This window comes from Dasypus novemcinctus, chromosome 1 (assembly GCF_030445035.2).
Source record: "Dasypus novemcinctus isolate mDasNov1 chromosome 1, mDasNov1.1.hap2, whole genome shotgun sequence".
NCBI lineage: Eukaryota > Metazoa > Chordata > Mammalia > Cingulata > Dasypodidae > Dasypus > Dasypus novemcinctus.
Window position 1 is genome coordinate 104195562 of NC_080673.1, and position 19606 is coordinate 104215167.

At 33.7% G+C, this 19606-nt stretch overlaps 1 protein-coding gene across 10 annotated transcripts in view; it reads right to left on the reverse strand.

Annotated features, from left to right (window-relative positions):
* Positions 1-19606, reverse strand: part of RAP1GDS1 (Rap1 GTPase-GDP dissociation stimulator 1) — a 200816-nt gene that overhangs the window by 66926 nt on the left and 114284 nt on the right. For 6 of the 10 annotated variants that reach the window (XM_058295181.2, XM_058295190.1, XM_058295193.2 and 3 more), the window contains one exon: positions 14138-14284. The exons of the other annotated variants lie outside the window; for them this stretch is intronic. In XM_058295181.2, coding sequence (XP_058151164.1) covers positions 14138-14284 — 147 coding nt within the window. The remainder of the gene's footprint in view (positions 1-14137; positions 14285-19606) is intronic. 10 annotated transcript variants of the gene reach the window in all.

The following is a 19606-nucleotide window of genomic DNA, read 5'->3' on the forward strand; positions in this document are numbered from 1 at the left end:
TGGTTCTCAGAATTTGAAAGTAGAGCAGTCTTTGATGGTTGCTAGAAGGAATACAGTTTTAACAAGGAATAAAAACGGGTAATACTTAAAATATCTATTCAAAGTTTTCTTTCATTATAGTGACATATCTTCTCAGTAAAAAGTAGGAAAATTTGGCTTGAGGGGTAGAAAGAATAAGGTCATCATGGCCTTGTCATCATTGTTTGCCTCCATTTTCTAAGCAAATAATTGATTGTAAAGTACTAAGCATGCCTTGGATTCCCACAATGGTTTTTCATGGACAATAACAGAATACCTGCTGCAAAGCTAGACATAAATTAACAAAAATGAAAACCAAAGAACTGTCTCTTAGAATAACCGAAGAAGAAAGACATGTATATGTTAAATGCTACAACTGTCAATGTTCAAAACTGTCTTTTTCTCTTTAAAATTCATGCCATTTTCAAACTAGTAATTTTCTCCAAATTCTTTTAAATTTATTGGGAATCTAAAGATATAATTCTGTTTCTAACAAACACCTTTTCCTTATAGCATACTTCCCTTGAGAGGGTTTGCTTACTAATCTCCTGATTACTCTTCACAACTTTGACCTATATATAGATGACGAGATGGTAATTATCAAAACATAAAGGTAGGGTCCAGGTGCCTCTCAGGCCAGTTGATTACTTGCCTGTAGTTATTATAGTTAATTTTTTCTACTTTCAGAGTGAAGTATGAAGAAATAGGCAACAGAGGCACATTACCCGTGAAAACTGATGACCTGGTAAAATTATGGGTTAGATTGTGGGGTGCAGATACATTAGAAAGGGCCCTATTGTCAAAACAATAGAAAAAGAAAATAGACCTGAGAAAAAGGGAAGGTTAACAAGTCTAAAACAATTTTAAATTTTGCGATGGATATGAAGACTATTCTAAAAAGATAAAAATGAACATAATATATTCAGTTAAATGATTTGTTTTTCTGTTTTTGATGCTAAATATTTTTTCCTAAATATACAATTCAGCAATTAATGAATAACAATTCAGAACACTTGTATTATTTTATAGGCAAAATACTTAAATTATTAAAATATAGTATTATACTTATATATTATACTGGAAGAATACTTATTTTATTGATTAGAGTATTTATAATGAGCATTCACCAAGGAGCTTTCCAAGTCAGAAATTATTTACTTACCAATAGCCAGTTCTTTATTATTGGATCACCTCTGCAGATCCTTGTTCTTTGCAGTATTTTTGTTTTAAATTAATTAATGAATTTATTTATTAATTTTGACTACCCCTTCAAATATTGCAGAGCTGTTGAATCATTAAATTTCAGGTACGTAAGCGTGAGCACTAGCGCATGCATTGAATGTGAGTCAAATTCTGCTATTTGTCTGCATATGTAAGCATCAAACACCCCCTCAGTACTGTTGGTACAAAAAATATCCAACAGTCCAGGGACACCAAAGGAATAACAAATTCTGTGATGGAGATAACCCAAAAGGGCAATGCCACTTAGAAGATAGTATTCTCCATGTTCTTTTTAACTTGCCATCTCCAGTACAAATGTCCTGCCTTTACAATATTATGAATTTTGGATACAGTGAAAACAGAGGAATTAAGAAATATTGCAGAACAGAATTTAATACAATTTAGCATACAAACTGAAACAATAATATTTGAAATTGTGGCAGATCAGGAGGAAAACTAGCATAGCCAATTGGTAAAAATGGTGTGAATCCTGTAATTAATGAAAATCATATTGCTTCATGAAAATGTGTGTTAAAGCTATCAAGAATCCAAATTAATCATATATTCACATACAGCACACATACCACACACAAGTAAAGAGAAAACTATATAGCCATCCAAATGGAGAGACTCATTTTGAACCATTTAGTACTTTTTTATATCCACTTCCATCATGCTAACTAAAACAAAAATTGTCCTCAAATAATTCTAAAATCTGTTCATATAGACTGCAGGCAAGTCATTCTCCTTGGACAATGAGGGATTAGAGGAAGAAAAAACTGCTCAAACAGGCTGACAGAAATTTTCATTTTACTGATAGACAGTGGTTCTCAAAGTATGGTCTGTGAGCCTCTGGAGATTTTGAAACCCTTTCAGAGGATTGCAAAATTTTCATAAAACTCCCCAAATGTTATTTACCTTTTTTACTGTGTTGACATTTGCACTGATCATGCAAAAACAATGTTAGTTAAAACTGCTGGTTTCTAAGCATGAATCAAGGCAGGGGCATCAAATGTACTACTAGCAATCATTGTATTCTTCACTATCACACATTCACAGTAAATAAAATGCTATTCTCAGCAATTTTTTTGTTTTTAAAAATAGTTATTTTTCATAAAAATGGTATGGTAACATGTAATAGGCTTATCGTTATTTCAAAATCCAATACTAAATTTATGATTATTTTTCATATTAGTATCTAACACAGTGACTACAGCTAGATGTAACTCATACATATACAAACAAAAATGATTTGAGGTCTTCAATTATTTTAAGAGTATAAAAGGGTCCTAAGACCAAAAATTTAAGAACCACTGTCCTAGAGGATTGCCTAATTTTGGTGAATTGAAAAAAATGGAAAAGAAGATTCTGAATTTAAGTGAAGTTCTTGGCATACTAGATAATAGGAAAGAAAGAAATAAAAATTAAAAGCATGGTAGGAATGCTAGATTTTATTGCTCATATATTTAGGGTGAAATTACATTAATAAAGCACCTGAACACCTCATCATGCTTATTTGAGTAGGAACGCCAGTTAAGCCTAGGAGAATATTCCATGATTGGGGGTCTGTTTACCTATTTCAGTTCCAACTTAGTATGTTACCATTAAGATATTGTTGAGTTTTTGTTTTAATATATTAAATAGGGCTAGTCTGTGTGGGGATAAACTGATATTAATTCTCCTTATCACTGGAAGTTAATGCTTAATTTGATCATGTTTTCCTATTGTTCAAATAAAACTTGTGAATGGACTTCAGAGGATAAGAGCTGACATCCATGCTATTGTGAATAATATCAGTAATAGGACTTTTAAATTAAAGACTAACTAGAAGAAATTCTTAGAACTAGAAATAGTTCACATTCTCTACATACATTTGAGAGAGTAAGCAATAGCAAGACCGAGACTTTTGCATCCCTCAACGAAGAGACTTTTGCATCCCTCAGTAAAGAACAGTAACTCCAAGGAATGTTTATTAGAGCTCAACAAACACAACAATTCACAAAAATGCAACCAGGTCCATACATAGCAAACACGTATCATGTGTGAAAGACATTTTTGAGACAACACAATGTCATAAAAGACTTTTTTGAAATTGCTCCTGACACATCACAGACAAATACTGATCAAAATACAGAATTACAAAATTACATACTATCAAGATGACACAGGCCCTACATGATCTATGGGAAGAAGAGGAAAGGCACTGAGGGGGTGCAATACAGATGCATATACAAAGAAAAAAGGCAATCAACGCATGCGCTGGTGTGAACACTTACCTACCTACATTTGAATTTCAATGGTTCCAAGTTCTTCAGGTCACACTCATGGAAACTCCAAAGAATGGAGATCTGGAGAGAAGATCTCAAGTTGAAGAACCTTTTCCCCCTGAGTTTTAAGTTTAATGTTTAAAACATTGGTATAGTCTAGAATTATAGGTCCAGAAAAATATGCAAAGAATTCCAATAACTCAATTAGAAGTTATATTGATCAATTACTAAAAAGAGGTTTGTAAGACAAGTTTATCTAATTCCTAAGAAAAGGTTCTTATAAGATTATTAAGTTTATTAGTAAATAGGACTTGATGAAATTGTATTAAAAATAAGACACAGAATTCAAAATACAGTTTTAACATCAGTATATATATAACATGTTTATTATTTATAGCATATAGAGTACAATATTCCTATTTCTAAATACAGGCTTGCATAAAAAACCCATCTAAAATCAAATGAATTAGTTGAAAAAAATGAAAACAAGCAAATGCAACTCTTGATTAGAAATTCTAATACAAATTGGCTAAACATCATTAAGTGTAATAAAGACTGAAAAAAAGTGTCCTTAACTATGGCATATCTATATTTCCAAAAAGGGATCTAAAAATGAAAAGTTATGTTAACACTGAAGTAAACTTGTAAGTTTAAGCAAGTTCTACCTCTATTAAAACAATAAAAAGGAAATTACTTCAATACAGTTATTATGTGGTTAAAAATCCCATACATAACCTGCAGTTTTAAGTAAAACTCCTTTTTCAGTTTATGACTATTTTTTTGTTGATTCATCAGGAAAGTAAAGAATTTTTTTCCCCTAAACCTAGTGTTAAGCATATAAAACTAGAGATATTTACATGTTTGTAAAATTAACTTTAAATAAAATACTTAAAAACCTTCTATGCACAAAACATGAATTACATGTTTCGCATCCAGACTACCCTTTTCATTTAATCCCAAGGTTATACATTTCAGTGACACATGGCAATCTCAAAAAGAAAACAACAAAGATTTTCATTTGTATTGATAATTTTGGGGGTTTAAAGCATTATATTTACACATTTTTTGCTTTCTAAAAGTTAACAAAAAAAATATAGGAAAAGAGAATTCAAAGTTCTTTCTAGATTCTGGAAAGGAAATAATCTCAACAGCAAAATTTCCCTTCTTGTGAAAGTTTTAAGAGATAAATGACAAAATTATCTGAGTGAATGTAATATAAAAAAAAAACAGAGCATGGATGTGGCTCAAGCAGTTGAGCCCCTGCTTCCCACATAGGAGGTCCCAGGTTTGGTTTCCCCTAAAAACAAAAGAACACGCAAACAAAGGAAAAAAAAATAAACCGCCAACTCAGGGGAGCCGATGTTGCTTAGTGGCTGAGCGCCAGCTTCCCACATGTAAAGTCCTGGGTTCAATCCCTGGCTTCAGTACCTCAAAACACAAACAAACAAAAAAACAAAAAAAAAACCAAAATACCCCCCCATACACACAAAATTAAAACATCAGCAATAACAAAAAAACCTAAGGCAAAAATTGCAAGAGATAGGAAAAAATGTTTTATTAGCCCTAAAAGGCCTATCCCACTGTTCTCAACCCAGTGACACCTAGAGACTGTCTTAATCCAGTAGATAATTTTTCCATATACTTACTTATTAACTCTTGTTATAATGAATAATGCTACAAAAGAAAATTCTACTCTGATCAAAGAAAACTCCAGGATTTCTTAATAGAAATGAAATGATCTTTTAGCTAAATCTGGCCTTTTTAAAAAAGAGAATTATTACCAACTGCTACTTAAACAGCTCTTATTAGGAGAAATCATTCTAGTCTATGCTTTTACATGGCCCTGCTGAGATAGAGACCAGCATCCAGAGTAAGTTAAGGTTAATCCTGAATGTTTGTATAACAAATTAAGCTAAATGCCAGGTTAATTCACCTCCCAACATGTATACCTTACAAATAAATGTGTTTAAACTCATCATATTCTTTGCTTTACAAAAGGATTTATTGATTTTTAAAAAACAATTAATACTACTCTGTAGCATTGTTATGATTTAGATTTTACACTTTAAAATTATACACATATTATTTATAACATACCAACTGTGTTAAGATACATCCATATAACCAAAATATTTTTGATTTCCAGTCAGTATCCTAAGTTTGTCAGACTACTTAATTTTTTTCCCAATAAATAAGACCATATAGGCTATTTGGGTTCACTGGATTTTAGTTGTAATTAGAAAGCAGGGTTACTAATTTTTATAAAAGTTAATTTACACATGATAATTATGTTTTAGTTTCTCTCTGAATGGACTTTTTAAGTAGCCTAAATTCTCTCTGAATGGACTTTTTAAGTAGCCTAAATTAGGGATACAATGATATTTGGCCAAAATCTATTATTCGCCCTTGACGTTAGCCTCAGTTCTTGGAAGTCCAACAGCTGAATGCTTATTTCAATGCCATTTCTGATATTTACAAACTTGTGCATGATTAATGATTATATACTTGCATAGGGTTGTATTTCAACTGGTGCAGTAAACAGGAATAATAAAAACGAGGATATGGTCTTTTAGATACATTGTTAATACATGAATAGTCATTTTCAAATACAAGTATTCCATATGCAGAGAAAATCTCCCTATGTGCTACATATGTTGAACTCTACCAGTCAGCTGAAATACAAATGTATATTATTGCAAAATTGAAATGCTACAATAATTAATGATGAAAACTGTCTTTAAAAATGTAAAAGTAACTTAAGGCAGAGTAAAAGATATTATTTATCCTGTTCATAATGTACAACATAAAAATTAAATGTTATGAACATGTTTTAATTTGTAGTTACTTAATTCCACTCAGGTCATGAATGTGGCAAGAAAAAGTTCAATTAGGAGTTCTTCTTGTGATGATGAATTAACATCAGAAATCCAATTTTGCCACCTCAAAATTTTACCATGAGGAAAACTCTCCAAAATAATATTCAATAATATCAATGATTAATCATTTTCAATCCAAACATAAAAGAAAAACATTTTATTTATTTTCATTTGCTCATCCACTGCCCTCAATTAAAAGTGGGCCTTTGTTTAGTATCACATCACTAAATAAACTATTAATACCACACAGGAGCAATCCAGCAGCTGACAATGCTGAGAAAGTATTACCCCTGTAGTACAATGTCAAATTTTAAATATTAAGTCACGAAAATCATTAACAAAAAAAATTCTAGCAATAATTTCATTAAATCGTGATAAAATTTCAGATTTATTCTTGCATTTGGAATTCTATGACATGGTCTAATTATATGACGATGTGTAATTAGAACAACATGTGTATTTGGCACACCTCTATAAAAGCAAAGTTCTCAACCTGCCCATTAAGTAACAGCATTATTAGAGTAATTGTCTAGGAGGATTATGTTTAAAAGCTCACCTAAACACATTTAATTTGCAGATTTAACAAGAAGCATAAGAACAACTGTTCTCTCCTTCAGTAAAGCAATTTTGTTTAAAATGGCTTTTTTACTAGAACTTCATAATGCAACCTGCTTCAAAAAATTATTAGAAAAAGCCTAAGAACTACTCAGTTGCACAATAAATATCTTACATTTGTCACGGTTAGGTTCATGTGTCAACTTGGTCAGGTAATGGTAATGGTGCCCAGTTGCTTGGTCAAACAAACATAGGCTTAATTGTTATTGTGAGGACATTTCATGAACTTAAATCATCAGTAAGTTGATTGCATCAAAAGCTGATTACATCTGCAATCAATCAAAGAGACTGCTTTCAGCAATGAGAGATTTACCATCCAATCAGTTGAAGGTCTTAAAAGAAGAAATGATTTCAGCAGTCAGAAGAGATATTTTTCATCTCTACTTTAGCTAGCCAGCTTCTCCTGGGGAATTCATCAAAAAACTTCAATGGAGTTCCCAGCTTGCAGCCTGCCCTACGGAATTTAGACTTGTGCATCACCAGTCACATGAGATAATTTTATAAAATCTCATACATAATATTTACAGATTATCTCCTACCAGTTTAGTTTCCCTAGAGAACTCTGACTCATATACTTTGTATTAGGGAGACTAAACCTAACTCATGACTAGAGTACTTTGACAACTGAGCTTGAAAATATGTTAAAAGCATATTTCCCATGTCTTCATAAATGGAGGAAAATGAACAGAAAATACATATAAAATAGTTTATTATAAAATTAGTATTAAAAAAGACAACAAACTGCAAAGACACAAGGATAAATTTTAAATTTTTTTCCTTAGAGTCAGGCAAACGTTTTTTAGAATTTAGGAAATATGTGGAATTATTAATTAGCTTGTATCCATAGTAAGTAAATTTAGGAAACAGTTCCTCTCTTGTGCAAAGCATTTTTCTATACTTAAAGAGACCTTCTAACATCTAAGAAAGGTTCTTTCTCATCTATAACAGAGCAAACATCAAAATGTGAAAGCCAAAGTGCTCTTTAGATTTCAATCTGAATTATTCTTTATCAATTTTTATTCTCCCCATTTTAAGTATGAAGAAAAAGTAAACTAAACCAAATCGCTTTCACTAGGACAATGTATAGAGTGAAGAGAACTGTGAAATTGTTTCTATTGGATGAACTGAAAGGAGCAGCTAGAATTAATTACAAATGAATGAACTTTAAATTAGAGAAAATACCTTAGAGACCTATTTTGAACAATTGAATAAGTATTGTGCTTAAGACTTAAATTCAATTGTGATTCTTACATAACATATTCCAGGAATTGTACTTCTTAAATAGTATAGATTGCTAACCTTTAACACCAGTTCTGTTACTATAAATCCGTGCAGCAAATATATCTGAGGATTATCAGGAGATTTCAGGGACCACAAAGAAAGAAATTAGTCTTTCATTAAGAGGGAATTATTAAATATCAGAAAGAGAAAACTCAGTTCTATTTGTACAACTATGTATTTGTACAATTATATAGATAAGACACATGAACACAACCCCCCCTCAAGGCTATGTAAGATAAAGCTTCCCCCCCAACCCACACACACATACATATGATAAAGGTCAGATGAATAAACCAATCATAGAATGTGTAAATTATGTTAATAATTTTAGAAGGAAATTAATTTTCCTTTCTGGATGGCCTGTTTATTGGCCCTACTTTTCTTCCTTATGGCACAGCTTATGTAAAACAACTAACTTTAATATTTGCTTTAATGCTTCCTGTAATTTATAACATTATTTAGAGATATAATAGACCTCTATTTTGAATCTCTAGCATAGGTGTATAAGAAAAAATCTAAACCCTAAATTACACAGTTTTTCATGCGATATTTACTGGCTATTAAAGGTTACTTGTAATATAACATCAATGGTGACCTCCAATATATTCCTAAATAAAATGTTAAATTATTCTGGTCTCTTATTCTTTGCTTTAGATTACTGATTTGTTTCCATTAAAACTTGCAATAAAGTCTAAATTATAAATGTGCAGATTTCTCAGGTTTGTGGATCACCCTATGGTAAATTTTCAGATATAGATTAGGTATCTCCTACTGGCATGTTTTCAATGCCAATTTCTGCTGCTGCCCATATAATTATAGGGAATATAAACTAATCTAGCAGGCAAGAGTTTCTAATACTTCTAACTTCAATGAAGGAAGTACATTCAAATAACATTTTTCTATGAAGTGTTGATTTTGCTAATAAACTTTTAGACAAAACAATGCTAAGTATCCAGAAAAGGCAATCCAATATTTTCCAAACTAAACGCTAAAATACTATTACACTTGAAAATAGTTGGATAACTGAATAAAATTTTCCGTCTGCACTGCAAAGTCTTGGCATTGGGTAGCAAAAGCTAGGAAAAAAGATATTCAAAAAGCTTATAAGATAAAAATATCTACAATAAAGCTACAACTATAAACTTGTGACTAGAAGAAGAAAAATACAGAAATTGTCACAATTGACAAATGCTTGTCTGAAAAAATATGTTTTAATTGCTTAAATAAAAGGAAAATTCAAAAGTATTGAGCTAGCTCATAGCTTAAAACTGTATAGTCTTAAGCTGGTTGGAAGCTTTAAATTTGTAAACTTTGAGTTTTATATAGCTTTGTCAAACGGTACAAAAATACCCTTACTGGGGAGCAGGTGTAGCTTGGTAGTTGAACGCGTGTGTTGCATATATGAGGTCCCATGTTCAATCCCTGGTACCTCATTAAAAAAAAAAACTTTACTGAATAAGTATTTTCATAATATATCTGTGATGCAGCTGTATAGGAATGCACTTTTCTTCCCTATTTAACGGATTTAAAAATTGGATATGCTTGGAGCTGTCAACTCTATGTACAGGATGTACCTGAAATAAATTTATCCTAAATCTCTGTCCAGTAACAATACACTTTGAGGACTAATAAATAAATTGAAGATGTTCTTTTCAGAGTAACTATGTTGGTACATGTTGTGACATGTTCAGGGCTTTCTTATCTACATACTTAAAAAATTTTCTCTACAGAGCTAAAGAATAACTCCCTAACTTAGGAATAAGGCTTAAGTTATCCAGCCCAAGTGCAGAGTTAATTTACTGCTGGGGTAGAAAGGAGATTTTATCATTCAAATAGTCTACTCATAAACTATGAGAGGCTTATACACTGAAATCTAATAATAAATATAATAAATTATAAATAAATAAAAATAAACTTATGGTACCAGTGCTAATATAAAGCACCTTCTTAGTTTAAAAAAGCCTACTGGGGGGAAACGGACTTTGGCCCAGTGGTTAGGGCGTCCGTCTACCATATGGGAGGTCCGCGGTTCAAACCCCGGGCCTCCTTGACCCGTGTGGAGCTGGCCATGCACAGTGCTGATGCGCGCAAGGAGTGCCGTGCCACGCAAGGGTGTCCCCCGCGTGGGGAGTCCCACGCGCAAGGAGTGCGCCCATGAGGAAAGCCGCCCAGCGTGAAAAGAAAGAGCAGCCTGCCCAGGAATGGCGCCGCCCACACTTCCCGTGCCGCTGACGACAACAGAAGCGGACAAAGAAACAAGACGCAGCAAATAGACACCAAGAACAGACAACCAGGGGAGGGGGGGGAAATTAATTAAATAAATAAATCTTTAAAAAAAAAAAAAAAAAAAAAAAGCCTACTGGGGGGAAGCGGACTTTGGCCCAGTGGTTAGGGCGTCCATCTACCACATGGGAGGTCCGCGGTTCAAACCCCGGGCCTCCTTGACACGTGTGGAGCTGGCCCATGCGCAGTGCTGATGCGTGCAGGGAGTGCCGTGCCACACAGGAGTGTCCCCCGCGAAGGGGAGCCCCACGCGCAAGGAGTGCACCCATAAGGAGAGCCGCCCAGCGCGAAAGAAAGTGCAGCCTGCCGAGGAATGGCGCCGCCCACACTTCCCGTGCGGCTGACGACAACAGAAGTGGACAAAGAAACAAGACGCAGCAAAAAGACACGGAAAACAGACAACCGGGGGAGGGGAGGGGAATTAAATAAATAAAAATAAATCTTAAAAAAAAAAAAAAAAAAGCCTATTGGGGAAGCAGACTTGGCTCAGTAGTTAGGGCATCTGTCTACCACATGGGAGGTCCGCGGTTCAAACCCTGGGCCTCCTTGACCCAAGTGTAGCTGGCCCATGTGTAGTGCTGATGTGTGCAAGAAGTGCCCTGCCAGGCAGGGGTGTCCCCTGCGTAGGGGAGCCCCACGTGCAAGGAGTGCGCCCTGTAAGGAGAGGCGCCCAAGTGCAAAAGAAAGTGCAGCCTGCCTAAGAATGGCGCCACCCACATGGAGAGCTGACACAACAAGATGTTGCAACAGAAAGAAACACTGAATCCTGTGCCACTGACAACAGAAGTAGACAAAGAAGACACAGCAAATAGACACTGAGAACAGACAACCCGGGCTGGTGGGGGGGGGCGGAGAAAATTTCTTTTAAAAAAAGCCTATTGTTCTTTGTCTTACTAACTCATCTATACATACAGGATTAAAATAAAATGAACTGAATATAGTAAAGAACACCTAATACATAATTTGGAAAGTCTCAAAACACAAATTTTAAAGAAAAGAGTAATAATGGATACAACAATAAAGATAATAGTTATGCAACACAAACAAAAAAGATTTAAGTTAAAGAGCATTAAGAAGAAAAAGAAACACTTCACAAACTGTAATCCTCATTTAGAAACAGAATGTATTAAGCAAGTCAAAGAAAGACAAGGATAGTTACAAGTTCGTCATTTTTTCCCTTTACCATACTAAAGACAACTTTACTTCTATTTTGTCTAGTAAGTTTTGAAAGCTGCAATCAAATTGCAGTTTTACGTTAATGGAACAAAAAACCCCACTAATGGTCCAATAATCTTCTGAGAAAAGTTAATATAGCTTTCCAAAGTATCTAAGTTTCTCTCTCTCAAAAAACAAAACAAAGGAAAACAAAGAAAAACTATTCATTTAGACTGCACACCCTGAATGTTATTAATCACTACACTTCGATATTCAATTATAAGGACTTAATTATGGTCTGCTTTGGACTGGAAGCAGTGATGCTTTTGAAGATCATTTAGCCACTTGATGTGCTTTTATACAAATTTAGAACAACTTCCACAAAGGCCGAAACTAGTTTAGAAGCATAACAAGACTATTTTTATATTCAGCAGCTGTTAAAATAGCTTCATGATTAGTTCTTTCATTTTTTCCTTCTAAACCATTCTGACATTTAGTACTTGTTCTACTTTCTCAAGTATCTAAGCCCATTTCAAGTTGAGGCAACATGAACGAATGGCCAATGATTTATGCAATTCAGATACCTGTGTATTATCAAATTTCATTATTTAAAATATATTTATTTACTTTGCTGCTTATTCAAAACCTGTCCTTTTTGTTTCTGTTTATCTTTAGGACATTTTCTCTTCCAAAATGATTCCACGCAAGAATAGGGAAAATAAAAGTTAACTGACCCTGTAAAGACGACAATTTGTTATTAGTGCAAGTTTAACAGGCAAGATATTTGATGAACTGGGGACTGAACCTGGGACTTTGAATATGGGAAGCAGGAGCTCAACCACTGAGCTACATCCATTCTCAAAACAATTTTTTTAAAAAGTTATTATTATGGGTAATTTTAATTCAGAAATGTAAAGTTGGTGGCCCTTGAATAGGAGGTGGCCTGAAAACATGTTCTGTATAGCTTGTACAGGGCTTAAAAAGTTAATGTAATCCAGTATAACCATGAGAGTGTTCTCTCATGAACCATAACAAATATACAATACATGATATTAACAATGGGGGGTATGGGAAAAAAATACATCAAATCTAGGTTATGACCCATAGTTAGTAGTAATTCGGATGATGTTCTTTCATAACCTGCAACAAATTTTCCAAACAATACAAGGTGTTAATGGAGGAGTGTTCTATGGGAATTCTGTATATTACACAATTGTTTGTAAACTCACGTCTCTAATATAAAACACATATATATAATTTTTAAAAGTTAATGTAATCTAACATTTAAAAATGAGGATGTCACATTAAAAACTAGGTTTTCAGCACCACCATCCCCAAAGATTTAGCAGTAATTGACCAAAGTGCTACACAGACACAACCAACTAGAGGACAGTGACTTTCTTCTTTCAATGGGACATGCGCTCTTCATTTATCCCAGTTTCCATAATTGCCTGATATCACACTAACACCAAGACCAAATATCAGTAGCCACTTGTCATCATGTTTTACCTTTTTCCTTTTTTAATTATTAAAAATATTTTTTTGGACCCATGACTACCAAAAATGAAAAAAATGAAAACTATGCTGAGAGAGCATGTGTTTCTAGATTACATGGAAATAAAGAATATATTTCAGTACGCAAATAAAATGTTTGTCAAAATACTACAACTTAAAATGACATTAGGAAACAAACCATAGAGAGGTCTTATTTGGGTCACATGCCAGGCACATACAAGAATGAACCATGTGAGAAAGTAAAGCAATGAATGCTCTTTTGACATTTAAAATTATAATGAAGTCTTATTATCATTGTTTGGATGTTCATTTAGTTAACAATCATGTAGGCTATCTGATAATCACTGGCTTGCCATTTGTTGCTAGAATGTGTTTTAGAGAAAAGAAACTGCTGGTTACAAGTATTTATTAAATTTCCAGAATCAGGTATCTGCAAATTGCTTGTAACTTTATTTTTTAAGTACAGCATTTATTTAAAATAAAGGAATTTTTTATTTATCCAAGAAAATCTATTATCAAGATAAAACAATTTTACTAATATAAACAGTGTGTATATTTAAAAATTACTTCTAATACTATTGTAAAGTAATCAACATTAATATAATATAATTAAGGATATTTTAATACTGTTTATTTTTAAATGTTCATACAAGAAAACTTTATATTACCATAGGGCATTTTTTTTTTTGGGGGGGTACTAATTAACATAGGGCAAGCCTTGAAAACCTAGTTCCATTTAGTAAGTTAGACCATTTTGTATTTTTGAAACATTGTAATTTAATGTTGGCTAATTATTAATTTTATATGCCACGTATGAATTCTTTGTTCAAATATTTTTGTTTTGCACTAGAGTAAAGATTTTTAAATTTTCCCCCAGACATAAAGCAAGGTTTCAGCGTTGTTTACCATTCTCATTGCTATAGTTCATCAGCATGCCACAAAAGACAGTCAAGAGCTTCTCATTGGCGGGATCTGTTACACTGCACAGTGACCTTAAATGGTCAATTACAATCTGTGCACCACCTGCTTGGTCAACTGCACTCCTGCCCTCATCTGTAAAACAAAGAGTTAAATTAAAAATAAAAGAAAAAATAAATGTACCTTACAATTTCAAATACAAAATGTAACAGTGTTATTCCTTATTTAGTGAGTAAGTAGAAAATAAACTTAAACAGGACATTAAATTTATCTTTTTGGAAAAAGAAAAGAAACAAACATGAAATGGGGGTGGGATGGGGAAAAGAGCCAATCATTTTTTTTTAAGTGAAAAGAAGAAAATTCTCACTGACATATATAGGGTCTTAAGGAACTTTTCTGTGTCCTAAGAGTTTATAGCATATAAAATTTTGCTCCATCTGACAACTGACAATTCTGTGTAGGAAAAAAAAAATTGGAACAAATTGCTATTCTGTTGGTATAAATATTTTTGTCTCAGCTTGGAGATCACTAAACAAATCTTTGTATTAGTGATTTTAAAGTCAGCTATTACCAAAGAAAAAAGACTGGGCCACAGTATAATTCTAGATTACAATAAGTAATTACTAAATATTAGTGTTGAGTCTTTTTAGTAGCATTTTCTATAGTCCAGAGGCATATTCCCTTTTTAATTCTTGATGGTTTATGCTTCATTTTTCCTTATTCTTACATTCTAGAGTACACTAATATATTTCATCATTAAAACCGGTGATCAAATGATGGTCACATAACCTCCATCATATGTACATCTAAATAATGTAGAACAGATAGATATCATTTAACTGCTAGAATATATGAATGTCTTTAGACCAAACTTTCCTAGAGCAGCATTTATTTAAAATGCTTGAAACACAGGAATGGAAAGAGAAGAAAGATTAAATTTCTAAATCTGACTTCCATATATTATTAGACATTAGAACAATGCTGTTCAATAGAAATATGACAACCATAAATGGGTCACATGTCATTTAAATTTTCTAGTAGTCATATTTAAGAACTAAAAGAAACAGGTAAAAATTAATTTTTGTAATATATTTTATCTAATCCAACATATCCAAAATATTACTTCAACAGGCAATCAATATACAAATTAATATTGTATATTTTCTTCTAAATCTTTGTAATTTGAGCGTATTGTACACTTATATTTACATCTCAGTTCAGAGCAGCTACATTTCAATTGCTCAATAGTCAAATTTGTCTAGTGACTTCCATACTGGAAAGTGCCACTCTAGAAGTGTAACAAAAAGATCAACAACAAAAAAATGGCTCAATATATCTATAAAGTTGATTGGTAAGTGAAATTCTTCATTTTCCTAATAACAACTGAAACTAAGATCATATCTTTACAATTGTTACTGAATCATGAGACAATGAAATAATATATAGTTTCTTATATTTACTTGTATGTATAGAGAGAGAGAGAGAGAGACAGACAGATCTACTGTATCATGGTCTCAGAAACAGAAGTTTCAGAATTTTGAAAAATTTTAAGGCAATTCATATTAAAATAAAACAAAATAGTATTTCAGTCCCATGTCCACTTAATTTGGTTGTACCATTATAGATACAGAATAGGATAGTATTCTATGAGCATTAGTTATTGATAAGATCACAGAAAATACCTATACTGCCAGAGTTACTAGTCAGATGAGCCAGCCAAGAAAGCTGATAAAATTTCATTTAGAAATCCATTTTTCAAAGGCTTATTTTCCTATAACATAAATGGAAATTACCTAAAATTATGGGGCAATTTGTATGTGGATGATGTCACAGAAGACAATGTTAAGATTACTAATCTAAATTTCCAGACCTTCTATAATATAGAGCATATCCCATCTCTAAATTGCAAAGCTCGAATAGTATTTGACTATAAATATTGAGTAAATATGAGCTCTTAAAATATAAATCATAAATGCTTAGGATTTAAAAGAAACTGAGAGTAGCTAGGCTAAGCCTTGGTTTCATGTATTAGGAACTATATGGAATTTATTTGCAGTGAATTTTAAATGCTAGTCTAACTTCCTATTGACACTGTTACCCCATGTTCAAAAAATACAATAATTCAATAATTCAGTAGCAGATTGAAGCTGGCAGAAGAAAGAATCAAAGAACTTGAAGATAAGAGAATTGAAATCATTCAGTCTGTGGAGCAGAAAGAATGAAAAAAAGTGAAAGAGCCCTTGGAACATGTGGGACACCACCAAGTGTAACAATATACATATCACAGCCCTCTCTGAAGGAGAAGAGAGAAAGAGGCAGAGAGAATATTCAAAGTATAATGCTGAAAATTTCCCAAACTTAATGAAAAACGTGAATATATACATCCTAGACATTCAATAAACTCCAAATAGGATAAACTCAAATAGACCCACACCATAACATATTATAATCAAACTGTCAAATCCCAAAGGTAAAGAGAGAATTCTAAAACCTGCTAGAGAGAAGCAACAAGTCACATAAGGGACAAGGGAGCCTCAATACGATTAAGTGCCAATTTCTCATAAGAATCACAGAGGCAAGGCATCAGCAGGGTGACATATTTAACGTGCTGAAAGCAAAAAATTGCCAACCAAGAATTCTATATCTGGCAAAATTGTCTTTCAAAAATGAGGGACAGATTAAGACCATTCCCAGATAAACAAACACAAGGGAGTTTGTCACCACTAGGACAGCCCTAGAAGAGAAGCTAAAGAGAGTTCTGAGGGTTGAAAGGAAAGGACAATAGATCAAAGCACATGAAGAAATAAAGATCTCCAGTGACGGTAACAATATAGGTAATATAATTACTAGTACTATTGTATTTATGTAAAAGAACAAATGCAAAATGTAATGACAAGGGAAGCAAGCTGATGTGGTTCAACTGATTGGGCTCCCGTCTACCATATGGGAAGTCCTTGGTTCGCTTCCCAGGGCCTCCTTGTGAAGGCCAGCTGGCCCGCACCCATGGAGAGCTGATGGCCTGCACCCACAGAGAGCTCGCACAGCAAGATGACCTGACAAAAGGAGACAAGCAGAGACAGAAGAACACGCTGCGAATGGACACAGAGAGCAGAGCAAGCAAGTGGCAAGGGGGTGGGGGGGGGGGCGGAGATAAATAAAATAAATCTTAAAAAAAAAGTGTAATGACAAATCAGTGGTTTTGGACTCAATGTATAAACATAATCTGTGACAGACAAGAATACATAAAGGTCGGTAGAGTAGAAGGGCATAGGAAAATTGTTTATATATGCTATTGAAGTTAAGTTGGTATCAAAGCAATTGAGCATGTTGCAATGTTAAAATAAGCCCCATGGTAACTAGAAAAAAAAAATCAGAGAATAAGCAAGCTATAGACAAAAATTAAGAGTACAGGTTGCCAGGGGAAGGAGCAGGGGAAATAGGGAGTTAATGCATAATGGTTATAAGGTTTCTGTTTAGGGAGATGGGCAAGTTTTAGTAATGGAAGGTGGTGAAGATAATGCAATATTGTAAATGTGATTAATCCCATTGAATGGTATGCTTGGGAATAGCTGAGATGGTAAAGTTTATATTGTCTATGTTCCCACAATTAAGGAGAAAAAAGAGCAACTATAGACAATGACAAATGCAAAACACAATTCTGGATGAAATCTGGCAAGGGAGGAGAAAAGGCTGAAAGGAATATTATGAGGACTTAGGGAAAAAACTAGCATACAGACTGTATGCTTTATATCAATACTAAATTTCTTGAACATAGTAACTGCACTTAATGTGGTTAAGAGAATATTCTTGTTCTTATGAAATGTACATGTTAAAATTCAAGGAACATGATATATTCAACCAACACACAAGTGTTCAGAAAATTGATTGATGGCTGGATAGAATGATAAAGAAAATGTGGAAAATGTTACAATTTAAAATTAGTGGATCTGGTTTTTCTTTTGGGGGGGGGGTACGAGAGGAGGGATAAATTGGAGTTCCCTGTATGCAGTTTGTATTATTTTTAACTGCCCCGTAAGTTTGGAAATATTTCAAAATAAAAAGTTAAAATAAAAATGGGGTTGGTTATGGAACATAAGCGGAATCTCTATACTGTAAACTACAATATTACTAAATTTGAGAAAAGCAGTGCAAAGCACATATGATAATGGGTATTAAGTCTGTCTTGAAAAAGGATTAGCTATTATTATAAGAACGCTTATGCAGTTTTTTCTTATTTGACAAATCAGCCAAGGAAATAAGGTGAGAGATAATTTTAATAAAAGATTTAAAATAATGTCAAGTTGCAAAGGTTTAAATAAAGCTGCATTCTTTTACTCTACAAAAATCAGTGACAGCTTAAGTCTTTGAAGGCATCTTAAAAAAAATCATTTCAAATGTGTATTAAACCATCTGTAACTGCATGAATCCGTATGAATTTATTTTTTCAATAATCAAGGTAGCCTTTCAGCTTTACCTTATATTAAAATGAATGTTATTATTACTCACTTAATTTCCTAAATTTTTATATCCCTAAATGTGGATTCACTGTTAACGCTTAACAAACTCCTGATTTGTGAAGTCCCCTGAGTTATCACCTCTAGAACTACAATTTTTATACTTAGAAACTCACCAACTCTTTTCTTAAGATTTTATTTATTTCTCTCCCCTTCCCCCCTGTTGTTGTTCTTTGTGTCCATTTGCTGTGTGTTCTACTGTGCCCGCTTGCATTATCCAGCAGCACTGGGAAACTGCGTCTCTTCTTTGTTGTGTCACCTTGCTGCGTCAGCTTTTCGTCTATGCAACGCCACTCCTGGGTGGGTTGTACTTTTTTCACACAGGGTGGGTCTCCTTGCAGGGCACACACCTTGTGCATGGGGCACCCCTACATGAGGGCGCCCCTGCGTGGCACGGCACTACCTGCGCAGGGCAGCACCGCACATGGGCCAACTTACCACACAGGCCAGGAGGCCCTGGGGATCGAACCCTGGACCCTCCATATGGGAGATGGACACTCTATCAGTTGAGGCGTGACCCGCTTCCCTCACCAACTCTTTAAGACCTGCTAATTCTTTAATGCTGATTTGCCCCGCAGAGTAGTTTCCAGCACAAGTATGACACTTGACACTAGGGAAGAACAGGATTTTAAATCAAAAGGGATAAAACACCTCCATTGTTCTTCAGAAGCCTAAAACAGGAAGCAATAAAACTTGGGTGTGCCCTGGTAACTGTGGATCACACATGAGAAAAAAAAATGTTGCCAGGTAGGTATTCTATTATCAGGAACAAGTCACACACTAAAACTGAGGAAAAGACCTAAATAGCAGCTACTGAGTAAAACTATTGTGACATGTACCAAAGTATATCCTAATTTTCTATTTACTTATATATTTCCCCAAATAGTCTGTTCTCCTTACAAGGACTATATATTATCCTATGGGGAGCATACGCTTAGTACAC